Source organism: Coturnix japonica, chromosome 5 (assembly GCF_054131305.1).
Source record: "Coturnix japonica strain WE chromosome 5, WE-NBRP24, whole genome shotgun sequence".
NCBI lineage: Eukaryota > Metazoa > Chordata > Aves > Galliformes > Phasianidae > Coturnix > Coturnix japonica.
The window spans coordinates 9,793,244-9,813,974 of NC_140667.1; the positions used below are offsets into that span (position 1 = coordinate 9,793,244).

The 20,731-nt window shown below is 45.6% G+C and overlaps 1 protein-coding gene across 1 annotated transcript in view; it reads right to left on the bottom strand.

The window, feature by feature from the left end:
• MUC2 (mucin 2, oligomeric mucus/gel-forming) overlaps positions 1–20,731 on the bottom strand; it is a 64,527-nt gene that overhangs the window by 5,321 nt on the left and 38,475 nt on the right. The window contains exons 41-59 of the mRNA XM_085550003.1: positions 20,003–20,239; positions 18,881–19,513; positions 12,707–12,961; positions 11,826–12,080; positions 10,945–11,199; positions 10,064–10,318; positions 9,181–9,435; positions 8,298–8,552; positions 7,079–7,539; positions 5,860–6,034; positions 5,064–5,311; positions 3,985–4,168; positions 3,651–3,855; positions 3,248–3,426; positions 2,025–2,094; positions 1,586–1,686; positions 1,393–1,424; positions 1,113–1,290; positions 385–489 (exon numbers count right to left, since the gene is read on the bottom strand). Coding sequence (XP_085406129.1) covers positions 385–489; positions 1,113–1,290; positions 1,393–1,424; positions 1,586–1,686; positions 2,025–2,094; positions 3,248–3,426; positions 3,651–3,855; positions 3,985–4,168; positions 5,064–5,311; positions 5,860–6,034; positions 7,079–7,539; positions 8,298–8,552; positions 9,181–9,435; positions 10,064–10,318; positions 10,945–11,199; positions 11,826–12,080; positions 12,707–12,961; positions 18,881–19,513; positions 20,003–20,239 — 4,338 coding nt within the window. The remainder of the gene's footprint in view (positions 1–384; positions 490–1,112; positions 1,291–1,392; positions 1,425–1,585; positions 1,687–2,024; positions 2,095–3,247; positions 3,427–3,650; positions 3,856–3,984; positions 4,169–5,063; positions 5,312–5,859; positions 6,035–7,078; positions 7,540–8,297; positions 8,553–9,180; positions 9,436–10,063; positions 10,319–10,944; positions 11,200–11,825; positions 12,081–12,706; positions 12,962–18,880; positions 19,514–20,002; positions 20,240–20,731) is intronic.

Sequence of the window (20,731 nt, forward strand, 5' to 3'; positions counted from 1 at the left end):
TTTGAACCCGATATGGGTAGTCGAGTTCCTAACCGAGAATGTCCACGTAACAGCTACAAGAAGTTCCCTGTATCGATTATCAACAATTTGCCTTCTCCTATATACATTAGCAAAGACATTTTACTCGGTTAAGCTGAGTCCGCAATCTCAATTAATTCCGTAGCTGTTTCTACAGGCACCAACGAGCACAAAAAGTGCACTTGAGCTACGTGAACTCTAATTTCACAGTTGTTGTACCATAAAAGTAGTAACCAAAGTTAATAGTAACCAAATCATGGAATCTGACTTCTTTCATTAGGCTAGTGCATACAGTCTCATTAAATCTAATACTAAAATACATTATTTATAAAGCTAGTCATTTAAATGTATTTCCAAAGGACTTACCACACTGGTACACGGGACAGCACTCATCACTGGGAATATAAGAATAAACTTCAAATCCCAGCGTACACTTGGGGGGCTTAGTTGTGCACAAACTTGTGTTGCATTCTGGGGAAAAAAAAAACAACCCAAAAGTAAAGCACATTAAATTACAGGAAGGAAAAGGAAAAAGTGTTTCTCAGAGTCCCCATTTAAGCATTATTTTCTGGCTAGGAAATATTCCAGACCCTCCCCAAAGAAAAAAATTGCACAGGGAGGAAGCATTTTTCCTAGTGAATCCAGGCACTGGGCACTGGATGGGGAACTGCACTCATTCATTTTTTCTAACACATAATTACCAAGTTTAAGAAAAGTATCACAGTTCTTTGCTATGAAATCGTGACTAAATGTTACACCATTCTCTCTTCGTCTCCAACATTGTAGGCAACTGTTGCAAAATGAAAACCACACAGTCTCACAGAACTCTGCTATCCAGCTGATTGTTATTTGAAAAAAAAAAAAATAAAAATTGATTCTAAACTCAAGAACTGTAGGTGCAGTTATGTTGAATCCTGGAATAGAAACTGTGTTGTGTCACAGCAGTATTAAAAAACATTTTATTTCACACGGGACACACAGATTTAACGAAACATTTCTTGGCTCCCTACAACACGTCTCTGATGCTTAACTAATTATTTCACTTTCTGTCCCTAAAGAATAGATAAAGACTAGAAATGAAAACATTAACTCACTGCAAGTGACAATGGGGCAGCAGGGATCCTCAGAGTTGACTTCGGTGACTTCATAGAAGCCTTTCCCAGAACAAGTCCCCTTATTTTGTTCGGGACATTTGTGAGGTTCGCAAACGATGCCGCTTCCGCCTTCCAGGCAAACGCAGTCCTGACAGTCTGCCGTAAACTTTTCTCCAAACTGTCATTGAAGAAAATAAAGTGAGCGATCGCATAACTAGGACTACTTTCTTCTCCCCGTACACAACCTTGCCTTAGAATACAAAAACAAACGGCAGCGTACCTCTCTCGGTATCATATCCAATCCGACACAGCCTGTGAAAAAATCAAAATAAATTTCCATTACTACCCAAGTAACAGTAAACTTCTTCACTACATGTTGTATGAATACCGCATACGGTCAGATCTATGTTGTACGCATCAGAACAAAACGAAGAGGAAACACATAATTACCCAACTGAAGTAATAAAACTCACCGCAGGTATTTACGCACACATCCACACCGGAGTCGAACAGCATTGTACCGTTAGGACAGAAACAGCCTTCCACTTGTTTAACTGAAGTTTCGTTATATGGACTGCACAAAACAGAATGTTCATAGGAAAACCTTTACTAACACAGGCATGCAGAAGAAGAATCGTTAACTGAAAATACAAGTGCAAATAATTTGTACTTCTGAGATTTAGAAGTTCCCAGTGTTGGCATTCAGTTTAGTTGAACAACATAAAAAGTACAGTCAGCTAGAATTAGAATAAAGAGAATAAATTATAATAAAGAATAAATTAGAATTAGAATAAAGAATTTTGTACTAACAAAAAAGTGACAAGAGATTTGTTGATTTCTCTCAGCCACATACGCTTCAGATATTGCTTAACAGTTGTATGAGATGTAACTAACGGTGAAGGAATTCTTTACCTTGACTTGCAGGTTGTCTCTTGAGTAGGACCGCACGCTCTATATTCTTTATGTTTGGGACATTCGTAAGCTGGAATGGGAGAATGAAAAAGAAGAATTGTTCACTAAGAGTATTATACAAAGTTCACGTGACTTTATGGAAAGAAATTAAATATTAAGTACTCATTTTCCTATGCCTGCTTGACAATCTTGAGAAGCAAAGAGGTTAAGTAGATATCAAACTCGTGCAGTTTTGTTTTTTGATTTTGTTCTGACCCAGAAACGGGACACTGCACTTGGCCTCAATTAATTTCATGGGCCCGCAGCTCAAGAGAGTTAGGGTCTTTCTGGATGGCATCCCTTCCCTCTGGTACATCAGCTGTACCGCTCAGTTTGCTGTTACCTGCAAACATACCGAGGGTGCACTCGATCCCACTACCTATACCACTGATTTGCATCAGTCTTTTTCCTAACTACCGTGACTTTTCAAATCTGAGGGAGTGTGGTATAGCAGCTAATGTCAGCCAGTTCCCTTTGGGATACATTTTGTCCAACCTCTTGGACTTACATACATTCTGGTTCATCAGATGGTCACAAGCCCGGTCTTCTATCACAATGAGAATGACTTTGATACCCCGGTCCCTGCTGCCTTGACGTTCAAGGACTTCAGATACGTGACAAGGGTGATTACCGGAGATAAGTGAGGCTTTTCTGACCAGCAGCACCTTAGAAGCCCATCTAATCTTTTTATACATTCCTTGCTAAATTCAACTCTAATTATCCCTTAGTTTTCCCGATTCCATCTAGGCACTGTCCCTGTATTCTCCCCAGGGCACGTGACATCAGTTCCCCTGCCTATGCATTTCCTACTTGCATACCGGTTCAGTAAGAAGGCAGACGTCCCAAAAGATGCCACTCGCTGTTGGAAACTCTCGGTTGTTGGAGCTCCATAGTGGCCGGTTCTATGCAGATCCCTGTGAACTGACAGCTGGGGCAGCCTACGCTCCCACGCCCTTACTTGGCCCTCTCCTTAGACCTGCTGTGTGCCAGCCAGCCCCTCCGCTTGCACGGCCTGAGGAGGGCAGCGGCTCGGAAAGCTCCTCCTATGCCCCAGAGGCACCTCGCGAGCTTCAGCAGCTACCGCTGCTGCTAGCGCCAACTTCCCGCGGTTAAAACTGGAATAGCTGAAATATAAGGTCAATAGGATACTCCCTAACAGTTCACAATAATGGCCGGACACTTACAGCAAACGCCATTGGTATGACTTCTCCAGTCAATGCAGACATTTTGATCGGCACAGACAGCTGCATAGATCTGCAGACTTGAGCATTCCAGGTCTAAGTCGGGAAGTACGCAGCTATCAAAAACGCAAGCTGCATAGTACTTATCTGGCTTAACGACTTTGTGACACTTCTCAAACACACTAAAAACAAAAACATACATCATTATTAGTTTGTTAGTGAAATATATGTAATTTCTCCAATGTGCTAAGCGTGTTATATTGTGGCAAAAGTGACGCTTTAGCAGATGTGAAAAAGGATTATTACTGTCAGACTTCCACTAAGAGCATTTGACTACATTGTAACCTTCCTCTCATCCGCTCACGCACCAATACTGCTTATAAACACCAGAGGAATGCACGCTTACCTTCCCCAAAGAAGCTCACAAAGGGAAGATTCTTTGCAAGGCTGCCCTGTTGGTACGCTAGGTGCTTTTGTAGGAACTAGGCCCGGAGAACACTGTGGTTTGGAGGGATCGACAACTTGCCAATGATCGGCCATGGTTTCACAGTTCTCTGCAATATTTCCATTTGGCAACCTGCAGTCATCGGCAGTGTTGTTATTGCAAACACCTAAAATGGGTAAGATGAAAAAAAATTTGCACACGGATCCCTTATCAAATGCCATTCATCTTTGTGTTGGGGCTATGATTGGCCTGTTTGGAGTTTTCTGAAAGCACAGAAATACATAAGAAGCCTTACCGCACTGTCCTTGAGTGTTGTTTCCGAACAAGCTGTAGGGCATTCTGATAGAAAATGACAAGCCATTGAAGGTCACGTTCGTTTTAAGTTCAGGAATTTCCACTACTCGATTTATGCCTGACTCATAGATCCTTAAGCCAAATTTCTTATAAGGCAAAGCCACAGCCTGTTTGTTTACAGTCACCTGGTAAATAAAATAAAAGAAAAAAAAGTGACATACATTTAATTTGACTTTAGAAAACAATCGACAGTTCATTACTTTGCATCTGGGATAAAACTGGAAAAACTTCAGTTTATAAGAAATGTTCCTGTTTTTCCTAATGTGATAATGGAAAGCCAAACTTGCCTTCTCCGAGCCAGATAGTCCTGTCGGCCACTAATAAATTATAATATACTTGGGAGTTTCAACGCCGTACAAATTTACTAGGGTGACTAGGGCATTAAGTACTGCCTAGTGCAGTCCAGGATACTATTAAACTACTTTTATGATGCATTTAAATCGACGTTATTTGTACTATTCCTACATGGTAATGTTCAATGAAAACTGGATAAGTCAAGTCTAAAAACAAACATTTTGCACACAAGCTTGAGTCGTGAACGAAATTTACCAGAAAAACACTTTAGAGTCTCTTTTCTGAAAAACTTAAGAAGTAACACCAATCAAAGCTAGTAACGGTTGTTTTTCAAAGTGCTTAAGTACAGTTCTTTAATTGAAGGGTCTAGTTTATGCTGTATCTTCCCAATCAAAATATAAACTTTTCCTTTCTAATACAAGCTGAAAAATAATTTATTTTATAACCTTAACTCTTAGCAATTCATCCCTGCTCAATCATTTATGAAAGAGAATGCACTGCAAAAATCTGTATTAAAAAAGGTAACAAATTATGGAAACTTTTCCCACTATTCGGATTCAGAAAAACATCCCTTCGATGCAGTAAAAGTTAATAATCCAAAACGGCTTAAAATCTAAAATACACATTTTAGATTTTCCATTTTCTCCAAGTGCTGTGACTATAATTATGAAGTCGATCATTAATTAATATTTCTGTCAAGAATTCAATGGCAACTTTCTTCAGTACCTCTACTTCCATGGAATTTGGTTTCACCGTTACGATGCGCACTTCCTGAGTCTCGTGTCTCACAATGAGCGCTCGTGGACAGGAAACAACATCCCGTACGTCACAGTGGTAGTTATCGATGTAGACACCAAAGTTGTCAACTGTTTTTTCAATCTCTTCCACAAGAACATATGTGCAATTCCCTTGATAGCTGTAGTAGAGTCCATCAAAAGTCATATAATGTGGGTCTCCCCAGCCAGTGCAGTAACCTGCAAAAACATAAAGCTGGGTTAGCTTCTCATGGTAACGTCCAGAACCTGATTGGACTGCAAACACAATCTGTAGGTGTGGGATTCAACTACTCTAAAAATTAAAATCCTTACAGTATGTCTGTCACTGCACGAGAACTTTTCTAGAACTTAACAAAAATAGATAAAAATCCAGGGATTTGCAAGGCACTGTTTATCTAACTCATCTCTTAATGACAACAGAGAATGGGACTAGTAGTGCCTAGAAGTACATTTACAGACTGCCTACGCAACTAACTTATATGCAGGTTTGGAGTCTATAGATGTCTGCATCTAGACATTTAAAACCTATCGTAGGTGAACAATTCGTTCTACTAGCAAAACACTAATACAGAAGTGATGGAAATCAAAGTAAAATCCCCCAGTTAGCTAAAAAGAACCAACGGAGCACTCTAAACAGACCAGCACATCTTGTACAATATTTGTCCCCAATAAAAAGTGCTAATCTGTACAGTTGTACTGTTCCCACAGGAAAAAAAATAAAAAATTACACGGAATATTATACTTACAATCACATTCCCAGTGCCAACAGCATAGATCGTCATCCATAACTTGCACAGGAGAGAGCCCGTTGGAACAGGTGGGTTTAGGAGGTGGCTCACAGATTACCGGAACGATCACAACGGTATTGTTTTCTACACATATAGCCTGGGTGCAGTTACAGAGCCACCATGACTCACCAGGCTGTATTTGGAAAGAAGTTAAAAAAACAAAAATCAAAAAACAAAAAAACAAAAACAAACAAACAAACAAACAAAAACAACAAAAAACAAGCCTTATGAAGCAGTCAGATTGAGTCAGACTACTAACATTTATGCCTGAATACCTTCTACAAAGTTTTAAAGCCCCATGTGTTTACTGGGAATTTTCTTCCCAGCAGAAGCCTAGGGAGGAAGCACGGCATTCAGCACCATTAAGGCCCGAAAGCTAGATTTGTTCAAAGTTGCTGAGTGAAAGGCATAATTGCAACAGCTAAGCCAGTAAATAAAAAGGGGAATTGCTTTTTTCAAGTGTCTCTAAAAGTTACATATCTAATTTCATCACCTAGACTCCCTTCTAGATCAACAGGGAAAGAGAGGATATGATCAGTTTTGTTCCACACATGTCTGTGGAAGCTACAGTGAAAAACAGCCACTTGGGGCGCTCTGTATTAGATCATTATACTCATGCATTATGAATGTAGGCATTTTTTTCTATCTCGCTTGAGTTTCTCAGCCACTCATAATTTTTAACTCTGCAAAACTAGAACTTTCCAAAACCATTAGGATTGGAGTAAAACATTCTTTAAATGCGGAGACCTGTTCTAAAGTTAGCTCTTGAGATCAGTCTACAACCAAGATAGATTTAATTCGGCCCTCAGTTTTCTTGGGCCGTACTGTAAATACAACAAACTTCTCATTGCAAGATGGAGCTATTCAAAAGTAGAAAAAAGCAAAGAGGGTTTACTGCCTCTTAGTCCTCAGTTTCCTCTTCAGAAAATCTTTTCATGAGAAAGATTACAGCTCAACCCTTTTCTAACACCCCGAAGAAAGATTTTAAAAAAACTATTATTGAAGAACTAAAACCAGGATAAATGCTACAAAATAACAATTCACTGGAATTCTAGCTGATACCCAAGAAAACAGAGACAAACAAACTGAGACTTAATTTCTATCCAGATTACTACATCCACTCTAAACAAGTACCTAGACTCCTTCCAATGATAAAAATAAAATAAAATTCACTAACCGCGTAAGTTTCATTAGGTGAAATTGTACAATTAGAGCTGGAACTGGCAGTTGAACTTAAAGTACTAAGCGTAGTCACTGTGCTGTATGTAGAGCTTCCAGGAACAGTGACTGTACTCGATGTAGGAGTTGTCCCAGAAGTGCTAGCTGAACCAGAAGAAACAATTTCTGAAGTGGTAATGGTGGTTGCAGTGACAGTACTAAAAGAACTAAAAGTTGTTCCTGAAGTGGTGGTAAAAGGCTTCGTAGGAGTCGTTCCAGATGTCGTAACTGTTGATGGGACTGTTGAAACTGGAGGTGGGGACATGCTGACAGATGGAGTTACCGATGGAGATGATGCTCCCGTAGTTTGTGTGTTAACGGGTGTAGAAACTGAAGCTGTCGAAGAGCTCTCAGACACAGTGGTCGTACCTTCAGTGCTAAAAGAACCAGTAACGATGGTAGTGCTGTACGAGGTAGTTCCTGAGAAAAAAAAAACAATTAAACAGTTAGTACCTAATCTCATGTCATAAAAAAAAGAACAAAAAAAGGGGGATTAATGGAAAATCAAATCACCCACAGAAAGGAAACATGAGACAACATGTCGAAAAAACAAAATTCAGGTACCAAGGACAGAGCTGCTAAGTGTTTTGGAGGTGGAGTGTATTAAGCTGAAAGTACAAAGATCACAAGACCCGTACTCAAAAAAAAAAAAAAAAAAAAAAAAAAAAAAGAGTAAATCCAACCGACTGCTCTGAGCGGCACTGAGAAGATCAAAGCACAAGCTCAGCTCTAAAAATCCCTCAGGACTGCAAAATGACACTCGCGCATTTTACAGTCATGCCATTAAACATAAACACAGTATCAGTCTTGCTCTTTCAAAAGTACCAGGCAACACATCTTATTACCACTTAAAACATCTATCAAAAAGCATTTAACAAATACAAAAAGATACACAGCAACCACAAGCAGCCTAAGATAACCAGCTACCCCAAAGTGAAAAATACTGTCACAGGACATGCAGCATCAAGAAACATGGGACCATCTGCCAAGGACAAATGCACACTCCAAGTCTACAAACAGCAAACCTCAAAACCAGCTATGGGCTCTTGTTCCAATTAAAAAACATTCAGCCATTACTTCCAGCCCTCAGCCCATGCACAAAGCCTAAGATCAGGAGATCACGGGCCTTCACCTCTCCGTCCGCAACGGAAGACCAGACAGCGTGGACAGACAATTACCTTCCATTGTCGAGGTTTCAGGTGGTAGGGAGGTGGTGGGAGTGGGCCTGGGTGTGGACGTGCTGACCGAAGTCGAGCTGGATGTAGTGGGCGTGCTCGTAACAGGCGTGGTGCTCACGGTGTTGCTGCTGGTGCTGGAGAGTGTTGTGCCAGAGGTGGAAGTGGGGGAAGATGCGGTTGCAGTTGGTGGGGCAGTGGTGCTTGACACACTTGTACTCGACACTGTTGTGCTCGTGGTGCTCTGCGAAGTGGAACCTGGAAAAACACAGGGTTTCATCAGTGCAAGCAGGCAAATTGCATTTCCTCTTGAACTCCATGCTACACAACTATGTTCATCATTCTCCACAAGCAGAAACCCAGAAAAATTCAAAGAACTGGAAATCAGAACTATTCATTAGCTTTTTTTTCATCATTTTGAAATTATTCACCAAGGTTTCCTACAACCTCCATGGGGGACACATGTAAATGTTATACTTATGACCAGCGCTGCATCAAACACTGCCTGCTTCCTAAAAAGTTTACACAGACAAAAAGAACTCGGCACCCCTTGAGCAAGAGAAATGCCTTCCAATTAGCCATAGGCTTCATTCTTCCTTCTCTGTTTCTGTCACAGTGAATTCCTTGGAGACAACACAGTTCCCTTTGCAGGGAAAGCTGGTACATGTGGTGTCAGGGAAGAAGGCACTTTCTGACCAGGACAAAAGCACTCCCCTCTTCACCTCCGACAGAAATCGGGGTCTACATCTAGGCCTCTGCTCCATTAAGGAACATTCAGCAATCAGTCTCAGCTCTCTGCACATGCACAAAGCCTAAGGTCAGGTGATCACGGGCCTTTACCTCTCTGTCCGCAACACAAGACCAGACAGCGTGGAGAGACAATTACCTTCCGTTGTCGAGGTTTCAGGTGGTAGGGAGGTGGTGGGAGTGGGCCTGGGTGTGGACGTGCTGACCGAAGTCGAGCTGGATGTAGTGGGCGTGCTCGTAACAGGCGTGGTGCTCACGGTGCTGCTGCTGGTGCTGGAGAGCGTCGTGCCAGAGGTGGAAGTGGGGGAAGACGCAGTTGCTGTTGGCGGGGCAGTGGTGCTTGACACACTTGTACTCGACACTGTTGTGCTCGTGGTGCTCTGCGAAGTGGAACCTGGGAAAACACAGGGTTTCATCAGTGCAAGCAGGCAAATTGCATTTCCTCTTGAACTCCATGCTACACAATTGTGTTCATCATTCTCCACAAGCAGGAATCCAGCAAAATTCAAAGAACTGGAAATCAGAACTTTTCATTAGCTTTTTATTCATCATTCCAAATTATTCACCAAGGTTTCCTACAACCCCCATGGGGGACACATGTAAACGTTATACTTATGACCAGCGCTGCATCAAACACTGCCTGCTTCCTAAAAAGTTTACACAGACAAAAAGAACTCGGCAGCCCTTGAGCCAGAGGAATGCCTTCCAATCCTCCTTAGGCATCACACTTCCTTCTATAATTATGCCACAGTGAATTCCATGGAGACAACACAGTTCCCTGTGCAGGAAAACTGGTACATGTGGTATCAGGGAAGAAGGCACTTTCTGACCAGGACAAAAGCACTCCCCTCCCCACCCCCCAACAGAAATCGGGGTCTGCATCTAGGCCCATGCTCCATTAAGAAACACTCAGCAATCAGTCTCAGCTCTCAGCACATGCACAAAGCCTAAGGTCAGGAGATCACGGGCCCTTACCTCTCCGTCCGCAACACAAGACCAGACAGCGTGGAACTGACAATTACCTTCCGTTGTCGAGGTTTCAGGTGGTAGGGAGGTGGTGGGAGTGGGCCTGGGTGTGGACGTGCTGACCGAAGTCGAGCTGGATGTAGTGGGCGTGCTCGTAACAGGCGTGGTGCTCACGGTGCTGCTGCTGGTGCTGGAGAGCGTCGTGCCAGAGGTGGAAGTGGGGGAAGACGCGGTTGCAGTTGGCGGGGCAGTCGTGCTTGACACACTTGTACTCGACACTGTTGTGCTTGTGGTGCTCTGCGAAGTGGAACCTGGGAAAACACAGGGTTTCATCAGTGCAAGCAGGCAAATTGCATTTCCTCTTGAACTCCGTGCTACACAATTGTGTTCATCATTCTCCACAAGCAGGAATCCAGCAAAATTCAAAGAACTGGAAATCAGAACTTTTCATTAGCTTTTTATTCATCATTCCAAATTATTCACCAAGTTTTCCTACAACCCCCACGGGGGACACATGTAAACGTTATACTTATGACCAGCGTTGCATCAAACACTGCCTGCTTCCTAAAAAGTTTACACAGACAAAAAGAACACGGCAGCCCTTGAGCCAGAGGAATGCCTTCCAATCCTCCTTAGGCATCACACTTCCTTCTATAATTATGTCACAGTGAATTCCATGGAGACAACACAGTTCCCTGTGCAGGAAAACTGGTACATGTGGTGTCAGGGAAGAAGGCACTTTCTGATCAGGACAAAAGCACTCCCCTCCCCACCCCCGACAGAAACCAGGGTCTGCATCTAGGCCCCTGCTCCATCAAGAAACACTCAGCAATCAGTCTCAGCTCTCAGCACATGCACAAAGCCTAAGGTCAGGTGATTACGGGCCTTCACCTCTCCGTCCGCAACGGAAGACCAGACAGTGTGGACAGACAATTACCTTCTGTTGTCGAGGTTTCAGGTGGTAGGGAGGTGGTGGGAGTGGGCCTGGGTGTGGACGTGCTGACCGAAGTCGAGCTGGATGTAGTGGGCGTGCTCGTAACAGGCGTGGTGCTCACGGTGCTGCTGCTGGTGCTGGAGAGCGTCGTGCCAGAGGTGGAAGTGGGGGAAGACGCGGTTGCAGTTGGCGGGGCAGTCGTGCTTGACACACTTGTACTCGACACTGTTGTGCTCGTGGTGCTCTGCGAAGTGGAACCTGGGAAAACACAGGGTTTCATCAGTGCAAGCAGGCAAATTGCATTTCCTCTTGAACTCCGTGCAACACCATTGTGTTCATCATTCTCCACAAGCAGGAATTCAGCAAAATTCAGAATGCTGAAATACAGAACTTTTCATTGACTTTGTTTTCATCATTCCGAAATTATACAGAAGGCTTCCTAGATCCTCCATGGCAGACACTTGCATACATTACACCAATGACCAATGCTGCATCAAACACTGCCTGCTCCCTAAAATGTTTATACAGAGAAAAAGATCTTGGCAGCCCTTGAGCCAGAGGAATGCCTTCCAATCCTCCTTAGGCATCACTCTTCCTTCAATATTTCTGTCAAAATGAATTCCGTGGAGACACCACCCTTCCCTGTGCAGGAAACCCGTTACATGTGGTGTCCGGGAACAAGGCACATTCTGCCCAGGACAAAAGCACTCTGCATGCCTCCAACATAGATATCGGAGCCTGCATTTATGCCCCCGTTTCATTAAGGAACATTCAGCAATCAGTTGCTGCCCACAGCCCATGCACAAAGCCTAAGATCAAGAGATCACGGGCCTTCACCTCTCCGTCCGCAACACAAGACCAGACAGCGTGGAACTGACAATTACCTTCCGTTGTCGAGGTTTCAGGTGGTAGGGAGGTGGTGGGAGTGGGCCTGGGTGTGGGTGTGCTGACCGAAGTCGAGCTGGATGTAGTGGGCGTGCTCGTAACAGGCGTTGTGCTCAAGGTGCTGCTGCTGGTGCTGGAGAGTGTCGTGCCAGAGGTGGAAGTGGGGGAAGACGCGGTTGCAGTTGGCGGGGCAGTGGTGCTTGACACACTTGTACTCGACACTGTTGTGCTTGTGGTGCTCTGCGAAGTGGAACCTGGGAAAACACAGGGTTTCATCAGTGCAAGCAGGCAAATTGCATTTCCTCTTGAACTCCTTGCTGCACCATTGTGTTCATCATTCTCCACAAGCAGGAATCCAGCAAAATTCAAAGAACTGGAAATCAGAACTTTTCATTAGCTTTTTATTCATCATTCCAAATTATTCACCAAGGTTTCCTACAACCCCCACGGGGGACACATGTAAACGTTATACTTATGACCAGCGCTGCATCAAACACTGCCTGCTTCCTAAAAAGTTTACACAGACAAAAAGAACTCGGCAGCCCTTGAGCCAGAGGAATGCCTTCCAATCCTCCTTAGGCATCATACTTCCTTCTATAATTATGTCACAGTGAATTCCATGGAGACAACACAGTTCCCTGTGCAGGAAAACTGGTACATGTGGTGTCAGGGAAGAAGGCACTTTCTGACCAGGACAAAAGCACTCCCCTCCCCACCCCCGACAGAAACCAGGGTCTGCATCTAGGCCCCTGCTCCATCAAGAAACACTCAGCAATCAGTCTCAGCTCTCAGGACATGCACAAAGCCTAAGGTCAGGTGATTATGGGCCTTTACCTCTCCATCCGCAACGGAAGACCAGACAGTGTGGACAGACAATTACCTTCCGTTGTCGAGGTTTCAGGTGGTAGGGAGGTGGTGGGAGTGGGCCTGGGTGTGGACGTGCTGACCGAAGTCGAGCTGGATGTAGTGGGCGTGCTCGTAACAGGCGTGGTGCTCACGGTGCTGCTGCTGGTGCTGGAGAGCGTCGTGCCAGAGGTGGAAGTGGGGGAAGACGCGGTCGCAGTTGGTGGGGCAGTGGTGCTTGACAAACTTGTACTCGACACTGTTGTGCTCGTGGTGCTCTGCGAAGTGGAACCTGGGAAAACACAGGGTTTCATCATTGAAAGCAGGCAAATTTCCTCTTGAACTCCATGCTACACCATTGTGTTCATCATTCTCCACAAGCAGGAACCCAGCAAAATTCAGAGAGTTGAAAATCACAACTTTTCATTAGCTTAATTTTCATCATTCCGAAATTATACACAACAAGGCCTCCTACAACCTCCATGGGAGACACATGCAAACATTACACCAATGACCAATGCTGCATCAAACACTGCCTGCTCCCTAAAATGTTTATACAGAGAAAAAGATCTTGGCAGCCCTTGAGCCAGAGGAATGCCTTCCAATTAGCCTTAGGCTTCACTTTTCCTTCAATATTTCTGTCAAAATGAATTCCATGGAGACACCACCCTTCCCTGAGCTGGAAACCTGTTACATGTGGTGTCAGGGAACAAGGCGCATTCTGCCCAGGACAAAAGCACTCTGCATGCCTCCAACATAGATATCGGAGCCTGCATTTATGCCCCCGTTTCATTAAGGAACATTCAGCAATCAGTCGCTGCCCTCAGCCCATGCACAAAGCCTAAGATCAAGAGATCACGGGCCTTCACCTCTCCGTCCCCAACACAAGACCCGACAGCGTGGACAGACAATTACCTTCCGTTGTCGAGGTTTCAGGTGGTAGGGAGGTGGTGGGAGTGGGCCTGGGTGTGGACGTGCTGACCGAAGTCGAGCTGGATGTAGTGGGCATGCTCGTAATAGGCGTGGTGCTCACGGTGCTGCTGCTGGTGCTGGAGAGCGTCGTGCCAGAGGTGGAAGTGGGGGAAGACGCGGTTGCAGTTGGCGGGGCAGTGGTGCTTGACACACTTGTACTCGACACTGTTGTGCTCGTGGTGCTCTGCGAAGTGGAACCTGGGAAAACACAGGGTTTCAACAGTGCAAGCAGGCAAATTGCATTTCCTCTTGAACTCCGTGCTACACCATTGTGTTCATCATTCTCCACAAGCAGGAATTCAGCAAAATTCATAAAAGGTGGAAATCAGAACTTTTCATTAGCTTTGTTTTCCTCATCCTGAAATTATACAGAAGGCTTCCTACATCCTCCATGGTAGACACTTGCAAACATTAAACCAATGACCAATGCTGCATCAAACATTGCCTGCTCCCTAAAATGATTATACAGAGAAAAAGATCTTGGCAGCCCTTGAGCCACAGGAATGCCTTCCAATTAGCCTTAGGCTTCACTCTTCCTTCAATATTCCTGTCAAAATGAATTCCATGGAGACACCACCCTTCCCTGTGCTGGAAACCTGTTACATGTGGTGTCAGGGAACAAGGCACATTCTGCCCAGGACAAAAGCACTCTGCATGCCTTCAGCACAGATATCAGAGCCTGCATATATGCCCCCACTGCATTAAGGAACATTCAGCAATCAGTTGCTGCCCACAGCCCATGCACAAAGCCTAAGATCAGGAGATCACAGGCCTTCACATCTCCATCCACAAAGCAAGACCAGACAGCGTGGAACTGACAATTACCTTCCGTTGTTGAGGTTTCAGTTGGTAGGGAGGTGGTGGGAGTGGGCCTGGGTGTGGACGTGCTGACCGAAGTCGAGCTGGATGTAGTGGGTGAGCTCGTAACAGGCGTGGTGCTCACGGTGCTGCTGCTGGTGCTGGAGAGCGTCGTGCCAGAGGTGGAAGTGGGGGAAGATGCAGTTGCAGTTGGCGGGGCAGTGGTGCTTGACACACTTGTACTCGACACTGTTGTGCTCGTGGTGCTCTGCGAAGTGGAACCTGGGAAAACACAGGGTTTCATCAGTGCAAGCAGGCAAATTGCATTTCCTCTTGAACTCCGTGCTACACCATTGTGTTCATCATTCTCCACAAGCAGGAATCCAGCAAAATTCAAAGAACTGGAAATCACAACTTTTCATTAGCTTAATTTTCATCATTCCGAAATTATACACAACAAGGCCTCCTACAACCTCCATGGGAGACACATGCAAACATTACACCAATGACGAATGCTGCATCAAACACTGCCTGCTCCCTAAAATGTTTATACAGAGAAAAAGATCTTGGGAGCCCTTGAGCCAGAGGAATGCCTTCCAATTAGCCTTAGGCTTCACTCTTCCTTCAATATTTCTGTCAAAATGAATTCCATGGAGACACCACCCTTCCCTGTGCAGGAAACCCGTTACATGTGGTGTCAGGGAACAAGGCACATTCTGCCCAGGACAAAAGCACTCTGCATTCCTCCAACATAGATATCGGAGCCTGCATTTATGCCCCCGTTTCATTAAGGAACATTCAGCAATCAGTCGCTGCCCTCAGCCCATGCAAAAAGCCTAAGATCAAGAGATCACGGGCCTTCACCTCTCCGTCCGCAACACAAGACCATACAGCGTGGAACTGACAATTACCTTCCGTTGTCGAGGTTTCAGGTGGTAGGGAGGTGGTGGGAGTGGGCCTGGGTGTGGACGTGCTGACCGAAGTCGAGCTGGATGTAGTGGGCGTGCTCGTAACAGGCGTGGTGCTCACGGTGCTGCTGCTGGTGCTGGAGAGCGTCGTGCCAGAGGTGGAAGTGGGGGAAGACGCAGTTGCTGTTGGCGGGGCAGTGGTGCTTGACACACTTGTACTCGACACTGTTGTGCTCATGGTGCTCTGCGAAGTGGAACCTGGGAAAACACAGGGTTTCATCAGTGCAAGCAGGCAAATTGCATTTCCTCTTGAACTCCGTGCTACACCATTGTGTTCATCATTCTCCACAAGCAGGAATCCAGCAAAATTCAAAGAACTGGAAATCACAACTTTTCATTAGCTTAATTTTCATCATTCCAAAATTATACACAACAAGGCCTCCTACAACCTCCATGGGAGACACATGCAAACATTACACCAATGACGAATGTTGCATCAAACACTGCCTGCTCCCTAAAATGTTTATACAGAGAAAAAGATCTTGGGAGCCCTTGAGCCAGAGGAATGCCTTCCAATTAGCCTTAGGCTTCACTCTTCCTTCAATATTTCTGTCAAAATGAATTCCATGGAGACACCACCCTTCCCTGTGCAGGAAACCCGTTACATGTGGTGTCAGGGAACAAGGCACATTCTGCCCAGGACAAAAGCACTCCCCTCTTCACCTCCGACAGAAATCGGGGTCTACATCTAGGCCTCTGCTCCATTAAGGAACATTCAGCAATCAGTCTCAGCTCTCTGCACATGCACAAAGCCTAAGGTCAGGTGATCACGGGCCTTTACCTCTCTGTCCGCAACACAAGACCAGACAGCGTGGAACTGACAATTACCTTCCGTTGTCGAGGTTTCAGGTGGTAGGGAGGTGGTGGGAGTGGGCCTGGGTGTGGACGTGCTGACCGATGTCGAGCTGGATGTAGTGGGCGTGCTCGTAACAGGCGTGGTGCTCACGGTGCTGCTGCTGGTGCTGGAGAGCGTCGTGCCAGAGGTGGAAGTGGGGGAAGACGCAGTTGCAGTTGGTGGGGCAGTGGTGCTTGACACACTTGTACTCGACACTGTTGTGCTCGTGGTGCTCTGCGAAGTGGAACCTGGGAAAACACAGGGTTTCATCAGTGCAAGCAGGCAAATTGCATTTCCTCTTGAACTCTGTGCTACACCATTGTGTTCATCATTCTCCACAAGCAGGAATCCAGCAAAATTCAAAGAACTGGAAATCAGAACTTTTCATTAGCTTTTTATTCATCATTCCAACATTATTCACCAAGGTTTACTGCAACCTCCATGGGGGACACATGTAAATGTTATATTTATGACCAGCGCTGCATCAAACACTGCCTGCTTCCTAAAAAGTTTACACAGACAAAAAGAACTCGGCACCCCTTGAGCCAGAGAAATGCCTTCCAATCAGCCATGGGCTTCATTCTTCCTTCTCTATTTCTGTCACAGTGAATTCCTTGGAGACAACACAGTTCCCTGTGCAGGAAACCCGTTACATGTGGTGTCAGGGAAGAAGGCACATTCTGCCCAGGACAAAAGCACTCTGCATGCCTTCAACACAGATATCAGAGCCTGCATATATGCGCCACTGCATTAAGGAACATTCAGCAATCAGTCAGTGCCCTCAGCCCATGCACAAAGCCTAAGATCAAGAGATCAAGGCCTTCACCTCTCTGTCCACAAAGCAAGACCAGACAGTGTGGACAGACAATTACCTTCCGTTGTCGAGGTTTCAGGTGGTAGGGAGGTGGTGGGTGTGGGCCTGGGTGTGGACGTGCTGACCGATGTTGAGCTGGATGTAGTGGGCGTGCTCGTAACAGGCGTGGTGCTCACGGTGCTGCTGCTGGTGCTGGAGAGTGTTGTGCCAGAGGTGGAAGTGGGGGAAGATGCGGTTGCAGTTGGTGGGGCAGTGGTGCTTGACACACTTGTACTCGACACTGTTGTGCTCGTGGTGCTCTGCGAAGTGGAACCTGGGAAAACACAGGGTTTCATCATTGAAAGCAGGCAAATTACATATCCTCTTGTACTCTGTGCTACACCATTGTGTTCATCATTCTCCACAAGCAGGAATCCAGCAAAATTCAGAAAGCTGAAATACAGAACTTTTCATTGACTTTGTTTTCATCATTTTGAAATTATTCACCAAGGTTTCCTACGACCTCCATGGGAGACTCATGTAAACGTTATACTTATGACCAGCACTGCATCAAACACTGCCTGCTTCCTAAAATGTTTACACAGACAAAAAGAACTCGGCAGCCCTTGAGCCAGAGAAATGCCTTCCAATTAGCCATAGGCTTCATTCTTCCTTCTCTATTTCTGTCACAGTGAATTCCTTGTAGACAACACAGTTCCCCATGCAGGAAAACCCGTTACATGTGGTGTCAGGGAAGAAGGCACTTTCTGACCAGGACAAAAGCACTCCCCTCCCCACCCCCGACAGAAATCAGGGTCTGCATCTAGGCCCCTGCTCCATCAAGAAACACTCAGCAATCAGTCTCAGCTCTCTGCACATGCACAAAGCCTAAGGTCAGGTGATCACGGGCCTTTACCTCTCTGTCCGCAACACAAGACCAGACAGCGTGGAGAGACAATTACCTTCCGTTGTCGAGGTTTCAGGTGGTAGGGAGGTGGTGGGAGTGGGCCTGGGTGTGGACGTGCTGACCGAAGTCGAGCTGGATGTAGTGGGCGTGCTCGTAACAGGCGTGGTGCTCACGGTGCTGCTGCTGGTGCTGGAGAGCGTTGTGCCAGAGGTGGAAGTGGGGGAAGACGCGGTTGCAGTTGGTGGGGCAGTGGTGCTTGACACACTTGTACTCGACACTGTTGTGCTCATGGTGCTCTGCGAAGTGGAACCTGGGAAAACACAGGGTTTCATCATTGAAAGCAGGCAAATTGCATTTCCTCTTGAACTCCGTGCTACACCATTGTGTTCACCAAACTCCAGAAGCAGAAACCCATCAAAATTCAAAGAACTGGAAATGAGAACTATTCATTAGCTTTGTTTTCATCATTCCAACATTATTCACCAAGGTTTACTGCAACCTCCATGGGAGACACATGTAAATGTTATACTTATGACCAGCGCTGCATCAAACACTGCCTGCTCTGTAAAAAGTTTACACAGACAAAAAGAACTCGGCACCCCTTGAGCCAGAGAAATGCCTTCCAATCAGCCATGGGCTTCATTCTTCCTTCTCTATTTCTGTCACAGTGAATTCCTTGGAGACAACACAGTTCCCTTTGCAGGGAATGCTGGTACATGTGGTGTCAGGGAAGAAGGCACTTTCTGACCAGGACAAAAGCACTCCCCTCCCCACCCCCGACAGAAACCAGGGTCTGCATCTAGGCCCCTGCTCCATCAAGAAACATTCAGCAATCAGTCTCAGCTCTCAGCCCATGCACAAAGTCTAAGGTCAGGTGATCACGGGCCTTTACCTCTCCATTTGCAATGGAAGACCAGACAGCGTGGACAGACAATTACCTTCTGTTGTCGAGGTTTCAGGTGGTAGGGACGTGGTGGGTGTGGGCCTGGGTGTGGACGTGCTGACTGAAGTCGAGCTGGATGTAGTGGGCGTGCTCGTAACAGGCGTGGTGCTCACGGTGCTGCTGCTGGTGCTGGTGAGCGTCGTGCCAGAGGTGGAAGTGGGGGAAGACGCGGTTGCAGTTGGCGGGGCAGTGGTGCTTGACACACTCGGAGTGTAAGTTGTACTTGTTGTCGGCGAGAGGGACACTGATGTGCTGGTTTCTCCTGTGGTTGTAGTTGTGATCGCTGTTGTGCACTCTGGACTTAATGGGGGAGCACAGCAGACTTTGATCTGATAATTCAGGCATATCGGCATTGGTATCACACCCCCTATGGTTTGATCCTTATTGTTACAGATGAGTCCTGTGTTAACATCACATTCCACTTTCTGCCCTAAATCTTCTATAGGAGTGTTTGGGAATTTCTCCGCTCTGCAGGAAACATTCTCTACCTTTGTACAGTTCCATGAAGGGATCTTATTCTGAATAGTTTCAAAGGTCTCATCATCACCACTCTCCGGGCCATACTGTGGGTAACTCACATCGATCCAGTCAGTCCAAATGCAGTCCTCCGGGGGGAACGTGCAGATTACTGTAGAAGTACATCAGTAAATAATATGTAAATAATTAGCAACTAGAGAATAGCATGGAGGAGGGGATATCAGATAGGAAGATTATGTAATCGCTGAAGGCACTAAGTGCCAGTCATCCACCTTAAGACTATCCCTTGACACCCTTCGGGGAAAACATGCTTTTCCCAGAAGAAATATGTCATGCCAGTGCCAGAAAGAGTAAATGACTTGTAGCAGAATATGGTCAGATAAGCCATTGCCCAAGAGGACGAGCATCAAAAGAAAGACTTCCCATCTAATCAAAGCAGGTTTTAGGAGGATACAGAATAAAATATTTTCTACAGAGCCCTGCAGAGTAAGGTAAAAAGGGAGTTTCTGCTCAAGACACAAGCATTCTTCTCCTTGCAAAACAGGAAGCATGAGAACTAGCATGAGGCACATGTTCAATAAAAAAATATCCAGCAGAGAAAGTCTACAAAAAAACACATAACAGCAGGAGCAGACATTACCTTCTGTTGTTGTGGGTGGAGGTGGTAGGGAGGTGGTGGGTGTTGGCTTGGGTGTGGACGTGCTGCCCGAAGTCGAGCTGGATGTAGTGGTTGTGCTCGTAACAGGCGTGGTGCTCACGGTGCTGCTGCTGGTGCTGGAGAGCGTTGTGCCAGAAGTGGAAGAGGGGGTAGACCCAGTTGCAGTTGGTGGGGCACTGCTGCTTGACATACTTGTACTTGTGCTCTGCGAAGTGGGTCCTGAGAAAAACACAGAGTTCCATTATTGCAAGAACACTAATTGTATCTCCTCCTCAGGCCCTTACTACTCTTCTGATTTCATGAAACACAATAAACAAGTCTAGGTAATTTTGAAAAATAAAAGAGGGTATATTCTTATTATAATGTCACAGTTATCGGAGGTATCACACACAAAAGTTCCCTGAATCTTTCATGGGAGAAAGTTGCAAAATTTTCAGTGATCAACGTTATTCATAACCACAACATGCAGTGTGACAATAATGAACAAGTGGAAAAAATTGCCCAGGAAGGTGGTGTAGTCACCGACCATGGGAGTGTTCAAGAAATATTTGGATGTTGTGTTGATGAATATGATTTAGCTGGGAAGTACTGGTAATGGTTGGACTAGATGATCTTCCAGGTCTTTTCTATCCTTGATAATTCTGTGATTCTGTGATTGAGTAGCCCTTAATGCAGATGTATGCAATTAGTTCATCCATCAGCCCTATGACT